This window comes from Ranitomeya imitator, chromosome 5, assembly GCF_032444005.1.
Source record: "Ranitomeya imitator isolate aRanImi1 chromosome 5, aRanImi1.pri, whole genome shotgun sequence".
NCBI classification, from domain to species: Eukaryota; Metazoa; Chordata; class Amphibia; order Anura; family Dendrobatidae; genus Ranitomeya; species Ranitomeya imitator.
Window position 1 is genome coordinate 29896321 of NC_091286.1, and position 22966 is coordinate 29919286.

The window sequence follows — 22966 nt, forward strand, 5'->3', positions numbered from 1 at the left end:
TTGGGCAGATTCTTGGCTCTTTGGTGGGACATGGCATGGCGCTGGCTCCAGTAACCCTTCTACCTCCCGCTGCCAGTCCGCGGCTGCTATTTTGACACTTGCAGGGCTGCTCCACCGCGGCGCAGCTGATCCCCCTGTCCGGGCTTATATTTTTCTTCCTGACAGTGAGCGTTCTTGCCAAACGCCAGGGACCATAGTCACATCTGTTTGTTTCCTGAGCCTGTCCGGCTCTGCGAGGAAACACGTCTTGTCCAGAGGGCAGCTTTAACTAGGCTTAATCCTCTGAAAATTCTCTCCATCCAAACGAATAAAGCGGGGCGACAGATTCCTGTTGTCTCCCTCTGAAAAAAAATTATTCCAGTTGACACTGTTTACTCACATCCCCGTCACCACGTCGTCTTAAGCCAAGTTTCCAGGCAAGGTGGCCGTCCAGAAACCGAATGCGGTACTGTAGCATTTGTAGAAAGAGACTCTTGTGCCTCGGGAACTAAGGGTTAATAGACGAAAATGCTTTATATTTCCCCACAGCGCATATAGACACTGCTTCCTCTGAGAATTGTTACTAAGAGCATCAAGAAAATCATTAGAAAATTATCTGTATAATCCAAGGGATTCTCCAGTTTCAGATCATTAATTGGCTGCAGCGCTGATGTGAAGACAGCGCTGCAGACAATAACGGACATCGGGAGTAGCAGTGAAGAATCCGCTCTGGAGACGGTGAGCAACTGCAGCTGGGGGACGGGGGTTTTCCAAAAGTAGAAAACTACTTGTGTTATATAGAGGTCACTTCTCTGCAATCATCACAGGCAGGATTACAATGACACGGATCATCTATATGTAGATAATACACAAATCACAATAAATGATATCCCAGCTCACCACCTCCTCCTCCTGTATAGTGACTGATATCACCGCTATATACAGTAGGTAACATAGGATCCACCATTCACAATGGGTGATATCACAGCTCACCTCCTCCTCCTGTACAATGACTGATAACCTCTATATACAGTAGATAACACAGGATCCACCATTCACAGTAGGTGATGTCACAACTCACCTCCTCCTGTACAATGACTGATAACACCTCTATATACAGTAGATAACACAGGATCCACCATTCACAGTAGGTGATGTCACAGCTCACCTCCTCCTCCTGTACAATGACTGATAACACCTCTATATACAGTAGATAACACAGGATCCACCATTCACAATAGGTGATATCACAGCTCACCTCCTCCTCCTGTATAATGACTGATAACACCTCTATATACAGTAGATAACACAGGATCCACCATTCACTATAGGTGATGTCACAGCTCACCTCCTCCTCCTGTACAATGACTGATGTCACCTCTATATACAGTAGATAACACAAGATCCACCATACACAATAGGTGATATCGCAGCTCACCTCCTCCCCCTTCCTGTACATCCGCTGATAACACCTCTTTATAAAGCAGATAATGCAGGGTCCGCCATTCACAATAGATGTCACAGCTCACCTCCTGGAATACTCTATACATGTGTATCTGTAGGCACATGGTGCAATGCCTGATACTACAACCTTATTGTGAATTTCATTAACCTTTATCAGCTCCATTAGATACAAGAGATCTTGCTTTCTCCTGCCCCTGCCTGCTCTCTGTTGTCCCCGCCTGCTCTCTGTTGTCCCCGCCTGCTCTCTGTTGTCCCCGCCTGCTCTCTGTTGTCCCCGCCTGCTCTCTGTTGTCCCCGCCTGCTCTCTGTTGTCCCCGCCTGCTCTCTGTTGTCCCCGCCTGCTCTCTGTTGTCCCCGCCTGCTCTCTGTTGTCCCCGCCTGCTCTCTGTTGTCCCCGCCTGCTCACTGTACAAGTTGCCTTGTTGGCTCTTTGCCATAAATCAGTGGGTTTTGGGTTGCAGTTTGGGCACTCGGTCTCTAAAAGGTTCGCCATCGCTGTCCTGTCTATGCAATAGCTTATTATCTGAGCACACCACTACCCATCCAGCGCCAGCTGAGTGCGGATCACTAGTGTCACCAGCTGAACCCAACATCCATCGGATCAGGCTCCCGAGCTCACCTTCAGCTTCCATTGAGTACAGAAGGGTGACGCATGGCTACAGTCAGCTTTCCTGCTGGATGTGTGATCTTGACACCGGAGCAAAGAACGGATGTGACCTCAGATCACCTATAATCATCGTCTATGGAGCGAAACTAGCCGGTATTGAGGCCCGGAAACAATGCGTCCGTGCCGGTGGCTGCCTGTGTTCTGCCCAGTGTCCGGGGGCGATGCACGACTCGGGGACTGTATGGGGTGGTCACAGTGCTCTCAGCCTCCCATCCTACAAATCACATTGATTGCATGCGTTTATCAACTATAATGTTAAATACTCCATCACTTTTCTGGAGTAATTTCTTCCTTTTTTACTTTAGTATTTTCACCTTGTTCTCTATACTTTGTCCTACGCTTTTTTTTTTGTTGTTGTTGTTGTCTCGGCAGTTTTGCTCATCAGGATGCTTTAGACGGATTCATGAAATGCGACTTTCACCAAACGTTGCATTTATTTGGGCGTCTCTCACTCCAGTTCCTTGCCTGGAGTAATGTTTCTGGAGTTTTCAATTTGGTGAATTTTTTAGACTTTTGAAAAAGGCTATGTGACCTTTGCTATTAAAATGCTTCAAAAACTGGTAAATTTTATTTTTATTTTCCTCTTAAGTTCCTGAACTGCGTGCACTATTTTGAAGAATTTCGTACAAGAAATGTCAGCGAATACCACAAGACAAAAAAAGCACAGAAATGAAGTGACTTAGGCTACTTTCACACAATGCGTCGTTTTGGAGGAAAAACGCATCCTGCAAATGTGCCCGCAGGATGCGTATTTTCTCCATAGACTCGCATTAGCGACGCATTGCAACGTATGGCCACACGTCGCATCCGTCGTGCGACGGATGCGTCTTGTTTTGGCAGACCCTCCTCCCCGGACATTACAATGGGGCAGCGGATGCGTTGAAAAACTGCATCCGCTGCCCCCGTTGTTCATTTCTTTCACAACGTACGTCGGGCCGACGCATGGCGGCGGCCCGGTACCGACGCTAGTGTGAAAGTAGCCTTAAATAAATTGCAAATAATGAATCATATTTTCAAAGGTTTTTTTTTAGGTTGAAGGTACAAATAAGTCCATCAAGTTCAAACTTTAGCCTAGCATTTTGATCCAAAACCCCACGGGACACAAGCTAATTGCCCCATATTACAGGAAAAGTTCTTCCAGACTCCACATGTGGCAGTCAGAGTAGCTCCATGGATCAACGCCCCATCACATAGGCAACCAGGCCCTTGTCATACTTTTTTTAGTATCATCATCTATCTGCCCTTACAGTAAAGAATCTATATTCTTACAGTATGAAGCCAGTCTCACTGTTTTTACATTAACGAATCCATAGTCTCACTGCTTACAGTAACAAATCCATAGTCTCACTGCTCTTACAGTAAAGAATCCATAGTCTCACTGCTCTTACAGTAAAGAATCCATAGTCTCACTGTTCTTACAGTAAAGAATCCATAGTCTCACTGCTTGTATAGTAAAGAATCCATAGTTGCACTGCTCTTACAGTAAAGAATCCATAGTCTCACTGCTCTTACAGTAAAGAATCCATAGTCTCACTGCTTACAGTAAAGAATCCATAGTCTCACTGCTCTTCTAGTAAAGAATCCATAATATCACTGCTCTTGTACTAAAGAATCAATCGTCTAACTGCCCTTACAGTAAAGAATCTATATTCTTACAGTATGAAGCCAGTCTCACTACTTTTACAGTTAATAATCTATATTCTTACAGTATGAAGCCAGTCTCACTGCTTTTACAGTAACGAATCCATTGTCTCACTGCTCTTCTAGTAAAGAATCCATCATCTAACAGAACTTACAGTAAAGAATCCATATTCATACAGTATGCCAGTCTCACTGCTTTTACAGTAAAGAATCCATATTCTCTCTGCTGTTTCACTAAATAATTAATATTATTCAGTAAAGAATCCAATCTTCCTGCTTTTTCAGTAAAAACAAAAACCTTGTTTCATTGCTCTTACAGTAAAGAATCCCCATCTGTGATTATGATTGAACCTTCTTTCCTCAGGACATTAGATTTGTTAGCACGGTGTAGTACTTAATTTCACCTCTGGGAGTGCTGCAGGGAAATGAAAGCCTTGAATTTCCCCACTAATCACTGAAGGTCCTGTTAAGAGGACACTTTGGGATCATCTTATTGCCAAGGGACCCTACCAATCAATAGGGAATTTCAAAACGAGCAGCCAAAAAACGAAGCGCATCTTCATCCCCGCAGAATGCAAATAAATAACCTCTCATATTTCCACCATTTCTACAGACCCGTATTCGGAAGCGACAAGCGCCTGCGCTCACTTTTGGCTCCCGATCAAAGTGTCCCGGTATGCAAAGACAAATGGCCAATTTGTGACGAGGGGCCCGGGGCCGCGCCTCAGACATACAGTACATTGATTTTAAATTAAAAAGTAACTGCGATGTTCTACATGAGGGGTGACAAGAGTAACAAAGTGGTCCTCACTTAATGTTTTTACAAACAACTCCAGCGCCGAGCCTCCAGGAATCTCCCGTTTCACGAGGGTCTGAGTGCTCTAATCTGACTGATCAATAATCTAGATATCTCAATGCAACCTAGCAGATAATCAATTCCTGCTAGAATTACTCAGCCGAGGAGAGCGCTTACTCTTGTGAGGCAGGTCCTGGAGTTCAATTGGCCCAGATATATATATATATATATATATATATATATATATATATATATATATATATATATATATATATATATATATATATATTATTTAATATATTATATTTATTTTATATTATTTTATAATTAATATATATTATTTTTATATATATATATATATATATATATATATATATATATGTCTATTTATATATGTATGTAATATATATATATATATATATATATATTATTTAATATATTTATTTTATATTATTTTATAATTAATATATTATTTTTATATATATATATATATATATATATATATATTACATACATATATAAATAGACATATATATATATATATATATATATATATATATGTCTATTTATATATGTATGTAATATATATATATATATATATATATATATATATATATATATATATATATATATAATTTTAATGTTTCATGCTGCTCTGACATATAGGGGAAAAATAGCAAAAGATACATGCAGCGACTCACACAGATATTAAAGAAACGTAACCAGCCTCTCCACCGTGGTATGTTTTGGAAAAATCTAATAAGGCAACAAGGAGGGGATCGGTTTGACTTGTCTGTTGGCAAATTGGGTTATCCTCTACCTGTCAGCATAGTCCCAATCTGAACAGATAAATTCTGTTTTGACAGTCTGGTTAATTGGGATTACTCCGTCGAACAACCACAGCTTATTTAAACTCCTTCCTTGAATCAACGGAGTCCATATACATGTCCTAGCGGTAAAACAAATAAAAAATTATAGGGTATTCCCATTTTCGACATGTCTGATATCTGGGACGAGTGTCCTCCTCCTGAATCGGTGAAGAAGCCGCCACTTCCAGGCAAGGAGATAGAATCGAGAGGTGACCGTATATTTGCACGCCTCGCTCCGATCACGCTTGTTTGTTTCCGTAACCCCCCATAGAAATAAATGAGACAGAAAGATCCGTACACATGTACGCTCATCTAGACATTAATTTTGCCCCTGGTTGCCTCATTAGGTGGGCTACCCTTATTATTGCCACCCCGAAGTGGTTAATTGCATGTATCAGACATTCATGATATCTTGGCAACAACATTTTTGTAGAAAAGGGAAATTAGCCATACAACAACCCATGCAATAAAGTTTCTGGTATAAAGAATCCATTTTCACACTCCCTATTAGGAAATCCAGTTAATAGAGGGGGTCGATATGTTTCCTAGAGTGAAGAGCTGAAAGTGTGTGTCTCTTTGGATGACCCACCAACACATTAGCCGGACAGGCCATTAAATGCAATGATAACTGTGTAATACAAACATTCTCCTGCGGGGGCACTGTGGGGAAACAGATCACTTGCTGACAGATTCCCAGAACAGATCACAGCTGATCTTAAGATGCGCCAGCGGTGGGACATCTTGTAGTCTTATCTGTTTTGGGGACATTTTTTTTTTTAATTAAAAAAAGGGATTTTGGCAAAAAAAGGAGAAGGCCATAAACTTGGAAATTATTGATTAACAGATCAGATTTAAAAAAAAATGACAAAATTGATGCCTATCTTTTCAGTCCATTTCCATGTTGTGAGCGTATGTATTTTTTTTTTAGACTGTCTGAGGCCAGAGCATGAAAAAAATTAAGAACTTTTGGACTTTTCCACTTGTCGTGTGATCGCTATTGAGCAGGCCGGATGCATTGCTCTGGCCTCGGATCAGCCGACATTGCCTTGAGCTTTCTTAACGGGATGTATTGTTCTATTTAAGACAATTAAATCAGAAATTGGGTTGAAAAAATGGCTATAAAATAATGTGGTGTCCTTAAAATAATTAACATTTCAGCATGCGCCCCTGGGTGAAGGGTAAGTAACATGAAGCTCCCGTGTGCCAGCTTTTTCCAGACTAACAGAACATCATTAAAAAAAAAAAAGAGATCAGACACCGAGCTCTCAGAATGTATAATATCGTCAATGAGTATCTGGGGAAAAATGGATATTTTAAGAGAAAACTCAAATGTTTTCAATTGGAAAGGTCACTGTTTTATTTTTATTTTTTTGTTTTCTTTTCAAAACTCCCTATAGTGGACTTTTTAATATCCCCCCAATCATAAGTTGATCTTGAGGGCTCCTCCTGCTGAAACCCCTTGTGATTACCTATCTTTGGCAGGGAAACCCCCAGTCCCATCAATTTTGTGGAGGGGGTTAGATCGGGCTTAGATAGAGTCCTCCAATAGCGAGGTTTATCCTTTTAAAAAGACATTGCTAAAACTTATTACTAAAGCTATCTGGAATCTAGGTGTATTTTGGTAAAACTATTTTACTGCGCAGGATGTTAGAATTTGCTGCTTTTTCTGGCTCTTTTGACGTATTTGCACCTTTTTTTGGGGTGTTTTGTGTCGAATATTGCACAACCTTTTCAATAATCTTTAAGTTGTAACCCATTCGTCTTCAACTGTGCAAAAAACATATATACATGTGTTTAATTCTAGCAGGGTACTGGAGTACATTTGGCCAAAATTTTGCAACATTTAGAAAATTCTGGATCATTAACCCCTTAGATTACAATGACACACAGGTACATCAGTGCTGCAGAGCTGAACTCCCTCCACAAAGGGGATATGCCAGCTGAGTTACACAGCCAGCATCTGCGTCTAACTGCAGCGGCCAGAGCTGATCTCTGATTGCTGCTTTCAACCATTTACATGCTGCTGTCAACCATTTGCATGCTGCTGTCAACCATTTACTTGCTGCTTTCAACTTCTCATGTAATTGTTGCAGGTCACAACACAATTGTGGGTACCGATGGGTTACAATAGCAGCCAGGGTCCTTCTGTAGGCCCCCATCGATGCAATCTTGGACACCGATGTACTGCTATACCATAGTATTGCAGTGTATAGCATTTGCGATCGGATGGCCGCAGGTCCAGGTCTCCAAAGGCTACTAAAAAAATAAAGTGCAATTTTTTTTTTTTTTTTTTACAAAATACAAAACTAGCAGACCTCCACCAATCATACATTTATCACTCATCCTGTAGATAAGTTACACATAGCATTGGCGAGATAACCCCTTATTCCCATAACTTACGACCGCAGTACACGCACATACTGGCTCTAGAATCGGTGCTTTCTTGTATCTATATACATTGAGAATCTCTGGATTTCAGAGGCCCATGCACCTCTAAAAAAAAAAAATCTAGGTGATGGAGTGCGGTGCTTATAGCAATTAGCCATGATTGTGTTTTATATTGCTTACCATAGAAAATGATTTTCTTTTTGCATATTACCTTTTAAAATAAATGGCTACGAGCATTTCCTGTAATAAACGTGGCGCTGACAGGAAGGCATTAGTAACCAATTGATAACCCAGAAACAGTATTGTGATCCCTGCCTACAATTAATCTGGGCTATTTACCTGTCACGAGCCTCAAGCTTTGATTTTTTATTTTATTTTATTTTTTTTTTTTATTATTTTTTTTTTTTTTTTCTCATGGAGGTAGGAAGATTGCCAGATCTTAAAATTAAAAAGCATTCCTTTTATATTATTCATTCCCATCAGAATTTATGGCGGTGGGTTTATACGCTGAGCACTTGTCAACAAACATAATTATGTTTCGATATAAACAAGATTGGTGGCGGCATTACGCGGCCCATCTTCGCCGAGAAGCTCCTGATTTAAGCCCGGATTATATAGGACATATATCTGGTTGGCGGTTTTTTTTTTCACTCTTTGTTAACAGTTTTGTTTGTTAATTACTTTCAGACAAACGAGTGTCCATTTAGGATCCTTGTTTATGGGAGACATCAAACGGAGAAGAAAGGCCGCCCCGCTCCCGGGACCCACAGCGTCTGGTGAGGCATTGGTGTGGTCATTGATGTGTTAAAGTAGAGCGTCACATGCTATTTTCATACAGGTCATTAGGTCTTTTACTTGACTTATATTTCCTGTTCTTTAAGGAAAACTTTCATCAGCTTCATTGTCAATTTAAATGTAATTACAATGACTACTAGCACCTCTATATATAGTAGATAATCTGGATCCACCATTCACAATAGGTGATGTCACAGCTCACCTCCTCCTCCTGTACAATGACTGATAACACCTCTATATATAGTAGATAATCTGGATCCACCATTCACAATAGGTGATGTCACAGCTCACCTCCTCCTCCTGTACAATGACTGATAACACCTCTATATATAGTAGATAATCTGGATCCACCATTCACAATAGGTGATGTCACAGCTCACCTCCTCCTCTTGTACAATGACTGATAACACCTCTATATAGAGTAGATAACACAGGAACCACCATTCACAATAGGGGATGTCACAGCTCACCTCCTCCTCCTCCTGTACAATGACTGATAACACCTCTGCATATAGTAGATAATCTGGATCCACCATTCACAATAGGTGATGTCACAGCTCACCTCCTCCTCCTGTACAATGACTGATAACACCTCTATATACAGTAGATAACAGGATCCACCACTCACAATAGGTGATGTCACAGCTCACCTCCTTCTGTACAATGATTGATAACTCCTCAATATACAATAGATGACACAGGATCCACCATTCACAATAGGTGATGTCACAGCTCACCTCCTCCTCCTGTACAATGACTGATAACACCTCTATATACAGTAGATTACACAGGAACCACCATTCACAATAGGTGATGTCACAGCGCACCTCCTCCTCCTGTACAATGACTGATAACCCCTCTATATACAGTAGATAGCACAGGACCCACCATTCACAATAGGTGTTGTCACAGCTCACCTCCTCCTCCTCCTGTACAATGACTGATAACACCTCTATATACAGTAGATAACACAGGATCCACCATTTACAATAGTGATGTCACAGCTCACCTCCCCCTCCTGTACAATGACTGATAACACCTCTATATATAGTAGATAACACATGATCCACCATTCACAATAGGTGATGTCACAGCTCACCTCCCCCTCCTGTACAATGACTGATAACACCTCTATATACAGTAGATAACACAGGATCCACCATTCACAATAGGTGATGTCACAGCTCACCTCCCCCTCCTGTACAATGACTGATAACACCTCTATATACAGTAGATAACACAGGACCCACCATTAACAATAGGTGATGTCACAGCTCACCTCCTCCTCCTCCTGTACAATGACTGATAACCCCTCTATATACAGTAGATAGCACAGGACCCACCATTCACAATAGGTGTTGTCACAGCTCACCTCCTCCTCCTCCTGTACAATGACTGATAACACCTCTATATACAGTAGATAACACAGGATCCACCATTTACAATAGTGATGTCACAGCTCACCTCCCCCTCCTGTACAATGACTGATAACACCTCTATATACAGTAGATAACACAGGATCCATCATTCACAATAGGTGATGTCACAGCTCACCTCCTCCTCCTGTACAATGACTGATAACACCTCTATATACAGTAGATAACAGTACCCAGCATTCACAATAGGGAATGTCACAGAATCGATCATCCACTATATGTGATGTCACAACTCACCACCTCCTCCCGTCACGCACAATAATTCTTGCCCAGACTAGAGCATGCTCAGGTAATGCTTCTGTGCCGACAAGCAGGGTCAGTCTGTTGCTGCCCAATGTCCATGAACCCAGCAGGATATAGGAGTCTGATATTAGGCTTAGTGGCCGGTGTGAAAATTGCAAGATTTTTTTTATTTTATATAGATTTGCAAAAATAAAGAAAAAAGAATGTAACTAATGCTTATAACATAAAGACTTGAACGCTTTACTGCTCCTCCCACGTGTGATGTGTATGAAGAGACATTCTAGTAATCTGACATTTTATAATCCAGAAAGTCTGATAATTCATCTCTAGCCAAGGTAATGTGACCGGTCAGGGGCCGAGGACTGAGCCCAGAGATCCAGCAGGGAGATCCGAGCAGAACACACTCTGCGGAATGTTGCCTGGACGCGGCATTAATCCCTTCCTCTGTTGTTCCTCCTGGAAATGTTTGATTAAAATTTACCATCCCTCCTTGATAATATTGTGGACATTGACTTTAAAGAGGTGGTCTCATGCCTGCAACCCCTCTGTTTCTGTCCTATTTTAGGGCAGAGGGTCATCACAGAGGGGGTCTTCAGCTCAGGACCCCTGTCTATGAGGGCATTGCTTCTACTCCTCGGCTGGGCTACATGACTGTCATTTCTTCTTCGCCCTATCTACCCATTACACAGCCTTCACTCCGTCATCTTCTCTTTTATTAATGTGTTTCCAAACCAGGACACAGGAGAGGATAATGAAAGCCTCCCCCTACGGGATCGGCCCGAGACCCTCTAAGTGGTGCACCACTAAATGGGATCAAAAACCAGACCGAAAAAACATTAATGGCAGAAACGTTACAGCTGCAGTGTCTGCTCATTACTGATTACCCCCAAACCTCTGCCCCTCGCCCTCCGTGCCGCAGACAAGATCACGTAGAAATCAGGTGATCGGGGCTGATCTCTTCTATCTGACAGATCTGTAAACAGTGATGATCCTGCTACTATATAACACAGGAGGGAAGATGTCCGATAAAGCGGGTGTCTCCACTACAGAAACCGCTCCAGCAGCATGTAATGTATGTACACAGTGACTGCACCAGCAGAATAGTGAGTGCAGCTCTGGAGTATAATACAGGATATAACTCAGGATCAGTAATGTAATGTATGTACTCAGTGACTGCACCAGCAGAATAGTGAGTGCAGCTCTGGGGTATAATACAGGATGTCACTCAGGATCAGTAATGTAATGTATGTACACAGTGACTGCACCAGCAGAATAGTGAGTGCAGCTCTGGAGAATAATACAGGATGTGACTCAGGATCAGTAATGTAATGTATGTACACAGTGACTGCACCAGCAGAATAGTGAGTGCAGCTCTGGGGTATAATAAATGATGTAACTCAGGATCAGTAATGTAATGTATGTACACAGTGACTGCACCAGCAGAATAGTGAGTGCAGCTCTGGGGTATAATACAGGATGTAACTAAGGATCAGTAATGTAATGTGTGTACACAGTGACTGCACCAGCAGAATAGTGAGTGCAGCTCTGGGGTATAATACAGGATGTAACTCTGGATCAGTAATGTAATGTATGTACTCAGTGACTGCACCAGCAGAATAGCGAGTGCAGCTCTGGAGAATAATACAGGATGTAACTCAGGATCAGTAATGTAATGTATGTACATAGTGACTGCACCAGCAGAATAGTGAGTGCAGCTCTGGAGAATAATACAGGATGTAACTCAGGATCAGTAATGTAATGTATGCACACAGTGACTGCACCAGCAGAATAGTGAGTGCAGCTCTGGAGAATAATACAGGATGTAACTCAGGATCAGTAATGTAATGTATGCACACAGTGACTGCACCAGCAGAATAGTGAGTGCAGCTCTGGGGTATAATAAATGATGTAACTCAGGATCAGTAATGTAATGTATGTACACAGTGACTGCACCAGCAGAATAGTGAGTGCAGCTCTGGGGTATAATACAGGATGTAACTCAGGATCAGTAATGTAATATATGTACACAGTGACTGCACCAGCAGAATAGTGAGTGCAGCTCTGGAGTATAATACAGGATGTAACTCAGGATCAGTAATGTAATGTATGTACACAGTGACTGCACCAGCAGAATAGTGAGTGCAGCTCTGGGGTATAATACAGGATGTAACTCTGGATCAGTAATGTAATGTATGTACTCAGTGACTGCACCAGCAGAATAGTGAGTGCAGCTCTGGGGTATAATACAGGATATAACTCAGGATCAGTAATGTAATGTGTGTACACAGTGACTGCACCAGCAGAATAGTGAGTGCAGCTCTGGGGTATAATACAGGATGTAACTAAGGATCAGTAATGTAATGTGTGTACACAGTGACTGCACCAGCAGAATAGTGAGTGCAGCTCTGGGGTATAATACAGGATGTAACTCTGGATCAGTAATGTAATGTATGTACTCAGTGACTGCACCAGCAGAATAGTGAGTGCAGCTCTGGGGTATAATACAGGATATAACTCAGGATCAGTAATGTAATGTGTGTACACAGTGACTGCACCAGCAGAATAGTGAGTGCAGCTCTGGGGTATAATACAGGATATAACTCAGGATCAGTAATGTAATGTATGTACACAGTGACTGCACCAGCAGAATAGTGAGTGCAGCTCTGGAGTATAATACAGGTTGTAACTCAGGATCAGTAATGTATGTACACAGTGACTGCACCAGCAGAATAGTGAGTGCAGCTCTGGAGTATAATACAGGATGTAACTCAGGATCAGTAATGTAATGTATTTACACAGTGACTGCACCAGCAGAATAGTGAGTGCAGCTCTGGAGTATAATACAGGATGTAACTCAGGATCAGTCATGTATGTACACAGTGACTGCACCAGCAGAACAGTGAGTGCAGCTCTGGGGTATAATACAGGATGTAACTAAGGATCAGTAATGTATGTACACAGTGACTGCACCAGCAGAATAGTGAGTGCAGCTCTGGAGAATAATACAGGATGTAACTCAGGATCAGTAATGTAATGTATGTACACAGTGACTGCACCAGCAGAATAGTGAGGGCAGCTCTGGGGTATAATACAGGATATAACTCAGGATCAGTAATGTAATGTGTGTACACAGTGACTGCACCAGCAGAATAGTGAGTGCAGCTCTGGGGTATAATACAGGATGTAACTCAGGATCAGTAATGTAATGTATGTACACAGTGACTGCACCAGCGGAATAGTGAGCGCAGCTCTGCGGTATTTTACAGGATGTAACTCAGGATCAGTAATGTATGTACTCAGTGACTGCACCAGCAGAATAGTGAGTGCAGCTCTGGGGTATAATACAGGATATAACTCAGGATCAGTAATGTAATGTGTGTACACAGTGACTGCACCAGCAGAATAGTGAGTGCAGCTCTGGGGTATAATACAGGATGTAACTCTGGATCAGTAATGTAATGTATGTACTCAGTGACTGCACCAGCAGAATAGTGAGTGCAGCTCTGGGGTATAATACAGGATATAACTCAGGATCAGTAATGTATGTACACAGTGACTGCACCAGCAGAATAGTGAGTGCAGCTCTGGGGTATAATACAGGATATAACTCAGGATCAGTAATGTAATGTGTGTACACAGTGACTGCACCAGCAGAATAGTGAGTGCAGCTCTGGGGTATAATACAGGATATAACTCAGGATCAGTAATGTAATGTATGTACACAGTGACTGCACCAGCAGAATAGTGAGTGCAGCTCTGGGGTATAATACAGGATGTAACTCAGGATCAGTAATGTATGTACACAGTGACTGCACCAGCAGAACAGTGAGTGCAGCTCTGGGGTATAATACAGGATGTAACTAAGGATCAGTAATGTATGTACACAGTGACTGCACCAGCAGAATAGTGAGTGCAGCTCTGGAGAATAATACAGGATGTAACTCAGGATCAGTAATGTAATGTATGTACACAGTGACTGCACCAGCAGAATAGTGAGGGCAGCTCTGGGGTATAATACAGGATGTAACTCAGGATCAGTAATGTATGTATACAGTGACTGCACCAGCAGAATAGGGAGTGCAGCTCTGGTGTATAATACAGGATGTAACTCAGGATCAGTAATGTAATGTATGTACACAGTGACTGCACCAGCAGAACAGTGAGTGCAGCTCTGGGGTATAATACAGGATGTAACTAAGGATCAGTAATGTATGTACACAGTGACTACACCAGCAGAATAGTGAGTGCAGCTCTGGAGAATAATACAGGATGTAACTCAGGATCAGTAATGTAATGTATGTATACAGTGACTGCACCAGCAGAATAGTGAGTGCAGCTCTGGGGTATAATACAGGATGTAACTCAGGATCAGTAATTTATGTACACAGTGACTGCACCAGCAGAATAGTGAGTGCGGCTCTGGAGTTTAATACAGGATGTAACTTGGGATCAGACTGAGTTGAGTAACCTTAGGAAGGGTTAGAATTAGTGATGAGCGAGTATACTCGTTGCTCGGGTGACCTCCAAGTATTTATGACTGCTCGGAGATTGTTTTCATCGGGGCAGCTGATTGATTTACAGCTACTAGCCAGCTTGATTATATGTGAGGATTCCATAGCAACCAGGCAACCCCCACATGTACTCAGGCTGGCCAGTAGCTGTAAATCATTCAGTTGCCATGATGAAAACCAAATCTCCGCGCAGTCATAAATCCTCGGAGCTCACCCGAGTACCCTCGCTCATCACTAGAATGCCTCCATGATGAGCCATGTGCATACTCGAGTTGTGTTGCGCAGTGTTGTCTGGCTGGGGTTGTACTTGGGGGAGGGTTATGTACATTTATAAAATGTTATTAGCTGCATTTCATAGACGCTGATGCCATTTGTGTTTTTCTGCCATAAATCTCATTTTTGGGATTGAGTAGAGTAGAAATGATAGTGATTAGGATGCGGTGACATCTGCTTCCATAGACGATAATGACGAGGTGCGTAGGACGGCGTCCTGGAGCCTCTGGACGGGTAAAACACTTCATCTACTCCCAAATAGCACGTCTTAAGGTGCCGCCGTCCCAGCGCACGAGGCGGATTTAATGCACTCCTTACCTAGACGTTAAATTCCGCCTGTCACCGGCTGTAATAGAGGTGTAAGGTCTTTCCTGAGCGCGGGGCGCCGGCCTCCCGGTAAATCACTCGCTCCCTCGTCCTTTACATGTTTTGTTTACAGTGCAGTTTTGAGTTGTTCGTATGAAGTAATATCGTCCCCTGAAGTTGTGAGGATGTTGTGCAAGGTCACACCCGCGGTACCCAATATCAGGCTTCAACTTTCCGTAATACCGCCAAACCATCAGTAATAGTGGCACAAAGCGTGACGTCCATAATGTGAAGATCAATAAAGGTGTATTCCCATCTCTAAGATCTCTATCCCAATATGTAGCAGGTGTAATAATAATAATATTAGCAAATCCCTCCAATTAGAAATGTTGTATAGTTCTTCTGATTAGCTATGTCTCTTTCCTCATGTGCAGGCATTGCAGGACTGTAGGTATCCATGGTTACGACCACTGATAGTGACAGTTAGCTAGTTGCTAGTGGTCGTAACCATGGATACAAATCATGCATCAGAAGATCTAAGGTTCTCACTTTTGAAGCTTTGGACTTTCTGGGGTTTTGTCATCAGAATTGTTCATTTTATGAATGAATAATGTAAATGTTGTGGATATTTCATAGAAATAAGTTGGATTTTTCTTACAAACAAGATGTCTTTTTTTTTTTTTTTGCTTCTGATTTCATTTACTCCCCTTTAATACATCCCTATGAAAGTCGCTGATTACTTTGAGCCCAGAAATTGAGATAATTAGATGATATAGGCGTTTTTTCTGACCTGCACCTGCACTTGACAGTGCCAGTGGTGCCGCCTGAGCTATGGGTAAAGAAGTTCTCCTCTTCCACAGCTTGGGGAAACCAGCAGCAAGTGTTTCATTTCCCTGCAGTGCCCCCGCAGGGCAGATGAGGCATTACACGCTTTTCACCATCACCGCTGGACTTTCCACACGGCTGCGCAGATTTAACCCATTCTTTTCTGCATTACCTGCACTTTTAAACACTTTTGTCGGTTTTATAGAGTGGCCTATAATTCACTACGTAACACCGTATATCTTTTGCACCATCTACCACCAGCAGAGAGTTTTTGCCAGATTTTTCATGCTAATTTCTCCATTGTGATAACTTGGCTTCGTTTGTAGCCTACTCCAAAAGAGATGAAGCATAGATCATCACTGGTCCCTTTTAAAAGCAGAACATCACCGGCATTGATGACCGAACATGCTCGGATAACGTCCTATCAGAGCACGCTCGGGTGTTATCCGAGCATCTGGGTGTACTCTTATATTATGTTCGAGTCCCTGCGGCTGCATGATTTGCAGCTGTTAGATAGACATAACACTTGTGGGGATTGCCTGTTTGTTATGCAATCTCCACATGTCAGTGTACACTGACTGTTTTCTGTGTACACTGTGCATAGGCAGAAAGCTGCCAGTCATTGGTCGGGGCAGGGTTATACCAAGCTCATGAATATGGAGGACTACCTACTCAAGTTTACTAGTCCTTTAGAGATAATCTCTTGCCGATGAAATGGTGATTTTTGTTTTTTTTTTCAAAATGGCCTCATCAGCCCATAAAGTGATACATCGATGGAATCAGTGTCTGTGTCTCTACATTGTGTCAAAAGTGGAAGTCTCTTAAGAGCAGCAAGGAATTTAACATTTTGGACATATTAATGAGTATTCCGGTTTTTATTGCCGTAATTATCACCTGCCCAGTGAATAGATGTTGAGTTAGGTTGCTTGGCCCACTTACAATCGATTTATTAGGGTGGTTGTCCCTGTTTTTCATTGGCTGCAAGGCCACGGCAGGAGTTAGGGGTCCCTTACACAGTAAATATCGGTCATTTACCCAGTAGCTACATATCTGCCGAGAGAAACACTGCCAAACTCCTCTGGCATCAGCTCATGTAGCCAAAAACAAAAGGATCCAAAGTCTGAAATCCGACATGCTGGATCCTTATCTTCCTCGGCATTTGTCATAGAAGTGTCAGGAGGCCTCCTTACATACTAGACTTCCGCTGAGTGCACAGATAAGAGTAGATTTGGTTTACGTTGGTCTATTGTGTATGGGTGCCCTAAGCGTAATGGAGCAAGTGGCTGTAGATGAGCCTCGCCGCTCCAATCTATGGGCCTAAAAATAAAACATTGTAAGGAGCAGCAGGGTGGTCTTGGATTGGCACCGATCGCCAGAATCAGGGACTTGCGCCTCGGTTTCTCCCAGAATGGAGCAGATGGTCGCCAATGAGCCCCACTGATCCTTCTTTCATCTATGGCCCAAAAGATGTAAAGATAGCCGGGCATCTAAGAATTATCATCTACCCCATAGAATGGATGTTCCGGAGCGCTCACTTCTGAGCGGGAAAGGAGAACAATGACACCACGTCTCCTGTTACCTGCTGGGTCACGAGTGATGGGCAGGACCGCTGCACACAATCCCTGCCGATCGCTCAGATGTACGTAACGTCACCAGCCGTCCTCACCTCCCAATTCGGAACGGAGCAGAGCCGCAACAGTCTTTTTGGAATTTTTTTTACTTTGGGGGGGGGGGGGGGGGGGGAATGTTTAATGAAAAATAAATAGTTACATTTTTATTAATGTATTTCCTTGTCCGGACAGCTTGTTAAGATCCATTAGGCCACGACGTAGGCCGGGCTCTTCTTCCTATTAAATTGACCACTGAGGGAAACGTCTTTGGGTTAAGAACGCTTTCACGCTTCTCGGTAATGTACACGCCAAGTGAACTGATAAATGACCGCTCCGCGTAGTCAAGGCTACAGGTACATTTTAATTTGATCAGTGTGAAAAAAAAACAAAACAAAACCCCGTCCCAGAGAAGGGGTTGTCACTCGGAGCCTGCCTATCCCATAAAACCTTCACGCGGCTCCATAGGACGCCCTGCCCGAGCCGCTTCATCTCTGCACTCAGAGCAAAGCTATAAAACCGGTCTATTAAGAGCAAGGAAAAGCAATCAGCTAATGTTTGCGAGACATTGTGCATAAGTTAATCAGGGTATTCTCCGAAGAGTTAAGAGGTTCTCTGCAACACTTACTAGATTGACTCTTTAAGACTCCGCGTAACCGAAGATTTCTGCACCGCTGTGCGCCATGTCGTACAGTTTTTCCGGATTGCAAGAGCCTTTGATGCCCGTCAAGATGAAAATGAAGTGTAAGTCCGCGTCAAATGCTTCATTTACCAATTAGTAAGTTATCTGCAGCTCGCAGAGGTTTACACCGAGGAGCCCATGGATGTGACAATAAGGGGCCCTCACCTCCTGGCTTGCTCCCTTGAGGGTGGACTGGTACCACTGTAGAGCAGGAGGGATCTTGGCTGCTTAACTGGTTAGATGCCACGGTCAATGGAGATCAATAGTTACATTGACAGAGGGAGTGTTCTCCCTCTGGCAGTCCATTGACGCCCTTGCATTTTGATCGCAGGGTGCATAAGAATTCCTGTGGCAGCAGGGGGACTAACGAAGATTCCCACGTCTGCCATACCATCATGTTTTAAGGTCTTAAAAAGAAATCAAGTGAAAAAAAAAAAAAAAGAAAAATTTTATAGTAAAAAATGAGAAAACACAGACCAAAAAATAAACTGTATAAAATTATTATCACCACATTCTAAAAAATTATACGTTATTGGTCATTAAAATGAAAAGAAAAAAAAACGCATAAAACAGAACAGCCTACCCAAAATGAAAAAAAGAATGTTTTTAAAAATGGACCTCGAAATTGAGACATTGAAAACCAGACGGTCACACAAAAAAAGCCTTCACCTACAAAGAGGTAATAGTTTGTTTCTGCTTATAAAGGTTTTGTCCACTTCTGCCTGACGCCTTCTTAATAGCTCCACTTTGCAGTAAAAACGGTATGCTTATGTCAAGAAAAATCAATCCTATCATCTGACCGCTGCAGACAGTCAGCAGCCTCTGAACGGCTGCAGCCTTCCCCATTCAGTTTAGAGCGGTGCTATTAAGAATGGGTTGTCCATTAGAGGTGAACGCCTTTAATGTGTTTTCACTGGTCAAAAGTATAAAAAACATAGAAAAAAAACCACTGTATGTATTTGATACAGATGTAAACGCAACGACCAGCGGAATATGGTTTATGTCATTTATGGCTCTTATTGAATGCCATAAGTACACAACTCAGCAATGGCAGATTCTTTTTTTTTTTTTTTCCTCCACATACACCTTCAAAAAAAAAGGTCTCAAGGTGATGGAAAAATTAAAAACGTTTCAAGTTATATATATATATATATATATATATATATATATATATATATATATATATATATATATATATATATATATATATATATATATATATATAAATTAAAAATTTAAAGAGCTAAGCTGCTCATACTTTTATTAGATTTGTGTCTTTTTAGAAATTTTATTTGAAGGCATAGTCACGTAAAATAATAACTATAAAAAAAGGTGTAATATTATGAGATACTTTTCTCACCTTACTCATCCCATTCTATCAGTAATCTTCTGGTTTTGTTTGGAGAAACATTTAACCACTGCAGCCAGTAATTTTCTCCAGCAGTCGCATGTCCGTCCTAAAAACCAGGCAGTATAGAGATCAGTGGGAAAGATGACCACTTCAGTCAATCACTGCCTGCGGCGGTGATCATCTCGTTGACTGTAGCAGTTCATGATCTGGAAGATGATTGGTGGACTAGGGACTAGTGATGAGCGAGTATGCTCGTTACTCAAGATTTCCGAGCATGCTCGGGTGATCTCCGAGTATCTTGGCAAGCTCGGAGAATTAGTTTGTGTCACTGCAGCTGCATGACAGCCTGAATACATGTGGGGATTGCCTGTTTGTTAGGGAATCCTCACATGTATTCAGGATGTCTAGCAGCGCAAGTCATGCAGCTGCGGAGACGGAAACTAAATCTCCGATCTTGCCAAGATATTCGGAGATCATCCGAGCATGCTTGGAAATCTCGAGTTATGAGCATACTCGCTCAGCAGTACCAGGGACGCATTAAAACTGATGGTACAGGGGTCGGTAGGATGAGTATTTACTACATTTATTATGTTATACTATTTTGATTAACTTTTAAAAACCGTATAAAAATGTATTTAGCGTTTTGACAGCCCCTTACATTCAGACTGGTTGCGGTGGGGTTAACAGTAGAAGAACGCATTGTATAATTCCTGATCTTCTACAGGACGCTCTGCGCGAACGGGCCCAAACCCAACATCGGTCGCTGGCGTTCTGTTTTTTTTTAAATAAATATTTACAAACCCAAATACAGAGCAGAGCTGCGCTCACGGTGTTGGTGTTAGGACGGAGGAGTCGCTCTGTTATTGGATAAACATTTATTAATTGTGACAAGAACACCCAATTTATTTCAGCTCTCGCGCTTATTTACTGCTCTTTCACCTCTGTGTTTTGTATTGAAAAAGTAAAATGAATATTGATAGAGCCGCTTATTGATTTCTAAATTTATAGTTTCAGCCTTGAGTCAAAGTCACATTCCCTACCGGTCCTGTTACATCACTGGCGCAGTCGAGGACTATAAGGGTGAAAAGCAGATAAGTGGGGAGGGGAGGATTGAATATGACTGGATTTAACCATTCCCTTTACCCTTCGGGCACCAAGAGAGGACCAGAGAATAATGCGTTTATTCTAAAGTGGGCTATGTTGCGTTTAACACATGGCGGTAACTTTACTTCACACACCCTAGCTTCGAGGCGTCTACACACCTTGCGGTAGAAAATCTTAGCTGTGTTGCTTTGCAGAACTTGAGGTTCAGATGTGAGGTTACTTGTTTTTATTGGAAGATGAAAACAATAATGTAACTGGTTATCAGTGGAACAAGATATCATTAGTAACATGGATTTCCACAAAAAATGTGCCACGTTGCTCTGTAGAACAATTGAAACCCATAGACGTTGCCCAGAAAATTCCATCTTAAAGTCCTCGTATGCCGGTTATGGTTACAGATGGACATATAGCATGTCTCACCGAAGACCTTATGGTTGGCCATAAACGTATCCACTTATTGGACGTTCATTCCATTATTTTTCACTAGTTGGACACTATCTTAGTATGCATGGCTGCATGTTATAACTAGTGAGCATTTCACAATACTGGTCTAGAAAAGACCCAAGCCATTTGTATCTGACATAGAATCCTAGAACGTTAGAGTTGGAAGGGAACTCCATGGTCATCGTGTCCAACCCCCTGCTCAATGCTGCATTATCTCAGACAGATATTGATGCGCCCACATTCCTGTGCGCGTCAAAACAACACATCCGCATGCATCCGCTTTTTCCTGCGTACCCAATGTTAAAGATAGGTACGCAGGACACATGCGGAAGTAGGCGGGACTTAACGGAGGACGTATGCAGCAAAGCTCCCGAACGCAAATGTGAGCTTAGCCTAAGCTCTGCATTTCATCTATATAGCTTCCAATCGGCGGGTGTCTGAACAGTCCGGCTCACATTAGTACGAGCAACAAGCGGCCTGACTTTGTCATGTTGAAAAACTGATCCTGAGACACGTTGGAGAAATGGTTGTACCATGGGTTCCCCCACCAAATCATTGTAACACTGAGCTGTTAGTACGACTAGAATAAAGATTAGAGGGGTCTGACTACCATATGTATAACACCAACATGTCTATTGATCCTGTGATTTCCATAATTCCACAATTTTTCTTTCTTGTTGCTGCACACTTACCCACCAATCTCATCAAGTGTGCCAACTCTTAACTTCAGATGTCGAGGGAGGTGGGGGTGAGAATCAGGCATGTAGAAATCTATTGCTATCTTTTGGTGTCAAGGGTGAGAAACCGAACAAAGTGTGAACTTGTGGTCAGAGCTGACGGTTGAACAGTCTTGTTGGCCCCAACCGATTTATCGGTGTTACTTCCAGAACTTTAAGATGTCGAAGCGATGACCCAAATTAATGGCAGTTCATCTATATGATGCATTTTATCAAGGTTTAGTCCCTCAAGTTTAGTAGGATCCTATAATTATAGGGGTTCCCGTATTTACTGTACACTATATCCATGTGGAGACTGTAAAACAAACATCGGCTTGAGTTGCATGTGTAAAAGCAAACCAGCGTGTAATATCTCCCCTTCTATTGGCTGTTTATCCAACATCAATAGAGGCACTTTAGGAGCCAAATTACTAAACAAGCTGCCAATTAGGCTCGCAGTCAGCTGGATAGATTAGCGGCTAAGAGAGACTGATACAAGATTTTCATCTCTTGAGCCAATTACACAAACAAATCACCATCCTCCGAGCTCCTCGCAACGCTGGAAGCGAGCAAACTACGTGGCTTTTCATATGTCTCGTACAGTTGCGGCCTCTCAATATATCTAGAATGTATTGGATTGATTTTTTTTCTATAAAGTTGGAAGTATCTCCCACCCATCTTCACCAGAACAGCGCCATCTCCCGTGGAAGCGATGAGACTCTCGTTGTCCGGTTTGGAGTCAAGTGGGAATTGCATCATGAGTAGTTGAGCCGTTAACACATTGGATTCGGTCGGATTATGGAGGAAGGAGATAATTAGGATAACGGATTCCCCATTGACACATTGCCGCTTTCCTTTAGTAGAATGCA

At 42.2% G+C, this 22966-nt stretch overlaps 1 protein-coding gene across 2 annotated transcripts in view; it reads left to right on the plus strand.

The window, feature by feature from the left end:
* Positions 1-22966, plus strand: part of GPATCH2 (G-patch domain containing 2) — a 146671-nt gene that overhangs the window by 109246 nt on the left and 14459 nt on the right. The window contains exon 9 of one of the 2 annotated variants that reach the window (XM_069768488.1): positions 8492-8580. The exons of the other annotated variant lie outside the window; for it this stretch is intronic. Within the exon in view, the coding sequence (XP_069624589.1) occupies positions 8492-8580 (89 nt within the window). The remainder of the gene's footprint in view (positions 1-8491; positions 8581-22966) is intronic. 2 annotated transcript variants of the gene reach the window in all.